The sequence below is a fragment of the Ursus arctos genome, unplaced genomic scaffold (assembly GCF_023065955.2).
Source record: "Ursus arctos isolate Adak ecotype North America unplaced genomic scaffold, UrsArc2.0 scaffold_8, whole genome shotgun sequence".
Lineage (NCBI taxonomy): Eukaryota > Metazoa > Chordata > Mammalia > Carnivora > Ursidae > Ursus > Ursus arctos.
Window position 1 is genome coordinate 33997968 of NW_026623100.1, and position 8774 is coordinate 34006741.

Below are 8774 nucleotides of genomic sequence, written 5' to 3' on the forward strand. Positions count from 1 at the left end.
AAGAAGCACTTTCTGCTGGGGCTTATCAGGGTAGACCATAATATAGGAATTAAAGCTAAGTTGGTCTTTAAGGTGGTTGGATTTAAATCATTTTTGTTCCTTAGCTTTGTGGTTGGTAGGTAGAAGATACCCCGTACAAAGTGAGTAATAGATCAGTGAAGGATATTGAGGTAGAAAATGCTTGTAAGTGGTGTGTGGAGTTAGAAAGTGGATCGGTTTAACTAACATGGAGAGTGTCTGTAGTTACTGTGGACGAGACTAAAAGGATGTATCAAGGCCAGATTACAGACGCTCTTGAAAACTAGACCAAAGATGTGGGTGCCTTGGCATGTAATGATGAGGCAGTATTTTATCCAAATCAAGTTGGTGACATTGCACCACCTGAGTTAGAGTGGGGGAGGATTTCTGGGTATTAGGCGGTTGAATAAAGGGCCAGAGCTAGGGTGGCCACCACGAGAATGGAAAGATAGGATTGGATACAAGTGAGATTTTGAAGGAAAAATCAGTCAGATTTGCCAACTAATGGGATGACATAAAGGAAATAAGGATGACTCAGAATTATAATACTATTTATCAGGAGACCAGGGATGACATTTACAGAGTGTAGAGATCAGGAGGAAAAGCCAGGTAGTTGCTGTTGTTGTTTTTAATTTAAACATCTTGAATTTGAGGTGGGGTATCATAACTACACAATGAGACAATAAAATTTAATATGATACCAATGTTAAAATAACTGCATTAAACTCTTACTATTTAACTTTTTTTTTTTTTAAAGATTTTATTTATTTATGTGACAGAGAGACAGCCAGCGAGAGAGGGAACACAGCAGGGGTGTGGGAGAGGAAGAAGCAGGCTCCCAGTGGAGGAGCCCGATGTGGGACTCGATCCTGGTACACCGGGATCACGCCGAGCCGAAGGCAGACGCTTAACGACTGCGCTACCCAGGCGCCCCTTACTATTTAACTTTTGATTTGTAGCACTCCTAAAACATTTCTGTCTACAGAGTTCTTCCACACACGTAACAATTTATGTAGTGTATTTTTTTTTGTAGGTTTAACTGCTGTCATCTATTAAGCTTCTTATGTATCTAATTCGTTTAAAATTTCACTAACTTTCCACACTTTTTTTTTAGAGTGCTGTGGTTTTGTCACGAAATACTGAATGCAGGAGTTATCAATGCCAGGAAAATTTTGCTTTATACTTTCTTAGCTACCTTACCTGTTGACCATATTCAAAAAAAATTATCATCAGCATTTTATTATCTGATTATTGGAGTCATTCTCGCTTTTAGTATTATGTGATATGCATTATTCTAGGCTACTGGTACCATCCATGGCTGAAAATTTAGAATGATCTACTGATAGCTATTTTAATATTTCTCTAGTTCTGCAATTGTATGCATACATTTGCTTATATATACTTTTCTTCCAGAAGTAGAACCCAAAAGTTCTAGAAAGCTATTATGGAAATTAATGGAACTTAAATGAGATTCTATAAACTGCTGCTTAGTGTGGGGAAAGTGGAGAGATTTGGGAATACAAAAAAGGCTGTTGTTTTAAACACGTTAAAAAGGTTTGTTACTTTTCTAAAGGTGGTTCTTTTCCATGATGGAAGTCCAGTGTTAACCATCAGTTTTTTAAAAATAAGTGACCACCTATTTCTCCTGTGCTGTTTTGTGCAGTCAAACTGTCAGTCCATCCCTTCATTTCATATACTTCGCTGTTTGGTAGAGAAAATGAAGATTCCTACTTTGGCCTTAAAATTAGAACTTTGGAGTCAGAAAGATTTTTGAAGTAATTTAATCAACATTTTTTGACTCATAGATAAAAACATAAATTCCATTAAGCCATTAAATTAAGTGACTTGTTCATTGTTTATGGGCTTGTTTATGACCTAGATCTTTGGGCTTCTACTCCCCAGTCTATCCTCTCTCTTAAACCACAGCTGCTTTTTAGAGACTTTTTGTTGGATGAGGGGGATGGACAACCACATAAAAACAGCAATCACTAGCAGCAAGAAACTTCTAGGTGAAGATAGAGGAAAAAAACTTACTTCATCTGAGCTCACCTTAATTTGGAAGAAACAAGCACACTTCTGATTTCTTAGACACACTCAAGAATTACATTTCAGGGGTGTCTGGGTGGCTTAATCGGTTAAGCATCAGACTCTTGATTTAGGTTCAGGTCATGATTTCAGGGCTGTGAGATCCAGCCCCGTGTCAGGCTCCTCCTCAGCTCGGTGCTGGGCATTGAGCCTGCTTAAGATTTCTCTCTCTCCCTTCACCCCTACCCCTGCACACACACACACACACTCTCTCTCTCTCCCCCTCTAAAAAAAAATTATATTTCAAATCAGTTAGTCATTATATAAGAAAATGTTATGTGTAGGCACTTATTTTTTCAAAATTGCAATTATGCTATTTAATTCTGTGGAAATTACAAAAAAATAACACTATAAAAATTTTGTTTTGTTATTGAGTAAAAAAAAATTAAACAGCTCCTGCTGTTTCTCCTTTTATTATTTTTGCACTTTAATAAGCTTTTCGCCAACCACAACATTATCTGTACAATACTGGAGTCTTGGCTTGTGGTCATCTCTGATGGGATTCCTCATGAATGTTGCCTGGTTCTCTAACCAGCAAGCTTCCTTGTATGAGCTTTCTTTGAAATTTTTATATAACAAACAGTGCTACTAGCAAGGTTTGTGTGAATTTTACTAGTTTTGTCACTTTAAATCCAGATGTTCATACTATATGTTTCAGCTTGCCCAGTTAGAGAATATACGCGTGGGGTTTTTTTTTCCCCCTTGCTTTCAGTTCTTCACATCCCTTTTGCATAAAAACTTAATTGTATGCCAAAGACAGGCATTTTATTCCTGGGTTAGGTGCTAGCCATATTTAGTTCAGAAGCTTGCTTCCTGAGTTTATTCCCATGATCAGGAAATCATGTAATGATTCAGATCAAGTATGCTTATTCAAAGCATTTTCCAAGTAAGTCAATTTTCACTATCTGAATAACCCAGTTACGCTGAAAGGCAGAAACAGTTATTTTTCTAAAAACACCTTCAGCAGTTAAAAAAAAAAAAAAGTAGGGGTGCCTGGGTGGCACAGCGGTTAAGCGTCTGCCTTCGGCTCAGGGCGTGATCCCGGCGTTATGGGATCGAGTCCCACATCAGGCTCCTCTGCTATGAGCCTGCTTCTTCCTCTCCCACTTCCCCTGCTTGTGTTCCCTCTCTCGCTGGCTGTTTCTATCTCTGTCAAATAAATAAATAAAATCTTAAAAAAAAAAAAAAAGTAAACTCCCATCTAAATGGCATTTACATTGTGGAATATTTAAAGTCACTAATTGAATTTGCTGAAGAGGATCCATTGTGATTGATTCCAGAAAGATAATTACATGTCAGCATTCACTACCCTGTTAAGAAGTGTCCACATGGCGCTGTTAACACAGGACAGAGAGCTGACTTTGCCTTTGTCATGAGTTGGCCCGTCAGGTGCTTTTACTTAAAGCACAAAATACTTGTTCATGTGAAGTAAAATGGATGAAATCTGACTACCAACTACATGGAGTTCTGTTATGGATGGTTTCTTTTAGATTCTGAACCTCCTATTTAAAAGAATCATATGAATGTGATGTTTATGTAAATGAGGATTTGATAGATATAAACAATTATTTGATGATACAAATAGCATGATTTTATTGCTCAAGAAATAAGCCTGCCTCGTAAGTTGCTAAAGATTTCCAGGGTTCATTGAAACGTAAAGCCCCTTCATTAGCAGGATTTAGATAAAAGTCTTTAGTGTAATTCATTATATTGACAGGCTAGTGATTAAAAGTGTAGGTTATAAGAAAGGTTTCTGTAAAACTAAAGGTGTTCAGCAGCTGATCTGTAAATTGTTCATTTGTTCATCCAGTCATATATTTAACAAATATATATATATATATATATATTGTCTTCTATGTGTTAGGCATTGTTGTAGGAGCTGAGGATACAATAGAGGCAAAGCGTCATCCTCGTAGAATTTTACAAAGGTGGGCAGTAAACAACTGCATGTAAACAAGTATATGACGTCATATAGTGATAACTGCTAAGAAGAAAAAGTTGTGTAAGAGGACAGAATGGCATGGGTGTGTGTGGTGGAGGACAGGTGCCATTTCAGATAGGATGGTGAAAGGACTCTGATAATTTGACATTAGAGCAGAGGCTTGAAGGAGAGAGCAAGACAGGTGATTATCTGAGGGAAGAATATGCCAGGCAAGGGGAATGGTGACTCCAAAAGCCCTGGAGATCATCCTGCCTGTCCTATTCAAGGAGCAGTAGAAAAAGGGTAGACATGAAACAGAGAATAAGGAAGGAGTGGCAGATGAGATCAGGAAAGCTAGCAGTGGACCAGTTGTGTAGGGTCTTAGAGGCCAGGACCTACAAGTTAGGACTTCAGATTTAATTCAGAGTGAGATAGAAAGCTATTAGAAGGTTTTCTGGCTTCTCTATGGAGAACAGACAAGAGTGGAAGCAAGAAACCAGTTAGGTGAACATTGGAATTGACTGAAAAAAGAAGATGATGGGGGGGTGCCTGAATGGTTTGATCGGTTAAGCGTCTGCCTTCGGCTCGGGTCATGATCCCAGGGTTCTGGGATCAAGCCCCACATTGGGCTCCCTGCTCAGTGGGGAGCCTGCTTTTCTCTCTCCCTCTGCTGCTCCCCCAGCTCGTGTGCTCTCTCTTGCTCGTTCTCTCTGTTAAATAAATAAATAAAATCTTTTTAAAAATTTTGAAAAAAAGGGGCACCTGGGTGGCACAGCGGTTAAGCAGCTGCCTTCGGCTCAGGGCGTGATCCCGGCGATCTGGGATCGAGCCCCACATCAGGCTCCTCCGCTGTGAGCCTGCTTCTTCCTCTCCCACTCCCCCTGCTTGTGTTCCCTCTCTCGCTGGCTGTCTCTATCTGTCAAATAAATAAATAAAATCTTTTAAAAAAATTTTTTGAAAAAAAGAAGGTGATGATATGAGGACCAGAGAATGGAGTAGATACAGTGAGAAGTGGCAGATAGTTTTTGATGGCAGAGCCAGTAGGATCTCTCGACATATTGGGTATTGGGTTTTCAGTGGAGGGTATTCAAGGATGACTCCAAGGTTTCTTGGAAGGTTGGAGAAGTGATATACTCAAGACTGGTAAGAGAATGATGAGATTTTGGTGAAGCACATCAAGAGTTGTGTTCTGGGAATATGATGTTTCAAGATGCCTGTTTGTTATGCCAAGTAGAGAGACTCCACAGGCAGTGAGATAAAGGAGTCTGGAATTCAGGTGGTGCTCAAGGCTTAGGATGTAAGACTGGAGTGTGTTAGAGAAGAGGTCCCAGCCAGAAACTTATACACTCCAAAATTCAGAGGTTGGGAAGATGAGGAAGAGCCGGCAAAGGAGCCTGAGAAGGAACAGCCAAATAAAGCAGGAGAAGAACCTGAAGTTGTTTCAGCTTTATATATGTTTTTCTTATAAATCTGCTAGGGCAATTTCGGACTCTGAAAGGAAACACATTGCTGAGATGTCACTAGTTTTATATATGAGATACTTCCAAAGCAGAATGGCCAAGAACGGAGGTGTTGATGGTCTTCACTCCTCCCTTCTTTGCCATCTGCAAACTACCCTCAAAATGTGTTTTAAATGTTTCCCATCATACAAGTTTTATGGGAAATTGAGATTAGCTAGACATAAAACATGCCCTCAGGATGCTTACACGAGATAAGAAATGTTTACAGATAAATACAATCATAGATTTCCCTTAAGGCACTGGTGTGCTTCTTACGCGAATGAGAACTGTGCAAATCATCATGTAGCCTTTTTAGCCTTGGCTTTGGAGAAACTCAGGGAGAAACCTGATGCTCAATTTATAATAATTATGTTCAAAATGAAACATTCTGGTTTTTATGTTCTTAGTTTCTACTTTTATTTGTATTTTTTATGACCTCATTATTATAAGCTGTCTCAAATCTTCTCTGGAAATGAATGGCGATATTAAGAAAAATGTAAATGTCTGGTCTGTGAGAGTTGAGAGTACAGATAAAGTATCTTTTTTTTTTTTTTTTGTCCTCATTTCTTCCTCCTCAAATTTTTTTTTTTTTTAAAGATTTTATTTATTTATGTGACAGAGAGACAGCCAGCGAGAGAGGGAACACAGCAGGTGAGTGAGAGAGGAAGAAGCAGGCTCCCAGCAGAGGAGCCCGATGTGGGACTCGATCCCGGAACGCCGGGATCACGCCCTGAGCCGAAGGCAGACGCTTTAACGACTGCGCTACCCAGGCGCCCTATTCCTCCTCAAATTTCTTGAGTTTAAGTTACATCTATCTATTGCATATGAACATTTTAGGAAGAAGTTAAGTAAAGCATATACAGAAGTGCAAACAATAATTTTTTAACCCATACATGTGGTGTTCATCACAGGGACTGTCCCCTGCCATCAGGGATTTCCAGATAAATCTTCCTGCTTGTTTCTTAAATGTTCTGCATCGTCCTAGAGTCTCTCGCTGCTTATTTTATAACATGCCTGTTGCTTGCAATGGAAAGAGGATAAAACAGTGTGGGATGAGGGAAGAAGTGGATTTGGAGACCAAAGAATTCTAGTGTTATAATTCTAGTTGTATAATATTATTTAGAAATCTATAAACTCTAATGGCTGTTACCATAGTAGTCCTGATATTTTCAGTAATCACAGTCCCTGAAACGTGAACTGTAAGATCTATAAAACTAAACTTTCCAAAGTGTTTAGACTCATATTTTCTCATTTGATCACAAACATAGCGTGTTAATCCAATTGTACTGGCCTTACTGTGATAACAGACTGTCCCCAAATTTCAGTGCCTCGCAACAATAAATAGGTATATTTCTCCTTGATGTTAAGCAGCTTGTTAGCTGTGGCCTTGTCCAATGTGTGTTCTCATCCTGGAATGCGGGCTGAAGGATCAGCCCCGAGCGGGACGTGAGGGAGAGCGTGGCAGAGGGAAAATGAGAGCAGCAGAACCACAGAAAAGCGCTTAAAGCTTCTCCTATTTCCACTATGTCCACCCACTTTTTTTTGACCAAGTGTGATGTCAGTGGGGCTAGTTAAATATAATCATATCACAGGGAGGGGCAGTAAATAACTGGACAAAAATATATTCTACCACCCTGAGGGTAGGGTAGCACGAATATGATCATAATATTATTAAGGAACCATTATTATGATTCTCATAGGACATTTTAGTTTCAGGAACCTCAGTAGGAAAAGTTAGAATTCTGGGGGGCACCTGGGTGGCTCAGTTGGTTAAGGGTCTGCCTTTGGCTCAGGTCATGATCCTAGGGTTCTGGGATCGAGCCCTATGCCGGGCTCCCTGCTCAGCAGGGAGTCTGCTTCTCTCTCTCCTTCTGCCTCTCCCCCAACTTGTGTGGTCTCTCTCTCCCCCTCTCAAATAAATAAATAAAATATTTTTTTTTACAAAAAGGAAAAGTTAGAATTCTAACAAAAAGTAATTTTAGCCCCCTTTCTAGAATTTGTAGTGGTTAGTGATGTCTTAAGTAAAATTAATTCTTGTCAGAGAAAGACATTTTACAGTTAGCTATCTCTACTCCCGGATTTGAGTGCCAGTTGATACGTCGTGTGCCATTTTTTTTTTTTCAGTGAGAAGCATATCAGATGAAGACAGTGATAATGTTGGGCAGCCCAATGAATACGACCTCAATGACAGCTTTCTAGATGATGAGGAAGAAGAGTATGAGCCGACAGATGAAGATTCTGACTGGGAACCAGGACAGGAGGACCAAGAGAAGGAAGATGTGGAAGAGCTTTTGAAAGAAGCAAAAAAGTTTATGAAAAGGAAAAAGTAACTTTTTTCTGTGGTACTATATGGCTCCCATTTATTCTTTGTGGACAAAATTCAGGTACTAAGGAGGCACTTAAGTGATAATTGTTTTCCTTCTTTTTATGGTTATGACTTTGCTTTTGACTCTTCGCAAATGAAACATTGCTCTGTCAGCCCTCGATGCAGTGGGTGGGATTTGTTTTGTTGCCTTGCTTTTTCTATCCTAGTTAAAGCATCTGGAAATAGGAAGCAGACAGAGAGTTAAAGAGAAATAATTGATATTTTTCATGTACTTTTTGTGTTGATAATAAAAAGTAAAAGCCATAGGTTGCACAACACTTTGGCCTTGTTTCTTTTTTCCAAAGATTCTATCTTTATAGAATAGTAGGCAAGCAGAACCAGGCAAATTACATCATAGGTGGGAGAGCATGCCTCTTTTATTGCTATTGAAATAATTCTTCAAGCAGAACTAGGCTTCAGAAAGTGACAGCCATCATATAATGGCTATTATTTTTCTAGTACCCTGAATATGAGCTTTACAATTTCATTTACTACTTTTGTTCTTTGAAACTTAGGGAAATTAGTATAAAGTGGATGCTGAAAATATATTCAACTGAACTATAGAAATGTTCACCCTGCAGGGAATGTTATTTTGTGCCCCACAGCTGTAATTTATTCTGTCTGAATTTTAAAGTAGAAAAATCCAAGGGATTTGACAGTTTCTTTTTCAAACTAAAGTCCTACATGGTTATTTTAACTCTCAGTGTTCTGTCTTTACATTAAAAGATATAGAAATGATTTTTAACCGACATTTTCTCAGATTACATTAGTTCTTTTTTTTTTTTTTTAAGATTTTATTTATTTATTTGACAGAGAGAGAGACAGCCAGTGAGGGAGGGAACACAAGCAGGGGTGGAGTGGGAGAGGAAGAAGCAGGCTCCCAGTG

General features: G+C 39.0%; 1 protein-coding gene across 1 annotated transcript in view; it reads left to right on the forward strand.

Annotated features, from left to right (window-relative positions):
• APLF (aprataxin and PNKP like factor) overlaps positions 1-8166 on the forward strand; it is an 81648-nt gene extending 73482 nt beyond the window's left edge. The window contains exon 10 of the mRNA XM_026484239.4: positions 7648-8166. Within this exon, the coding sequence (XP_026340024.2) occupies positions 7648-7853 (206 nt within the window). The 3' untranslated portion in view covers positions 7854-8166. The remainder of the gene's footprint in view (positions 1-7647) is intronic.
• The last annotated feature ends 608 nt before the right edge of the window (positions 8167-8774 follow it).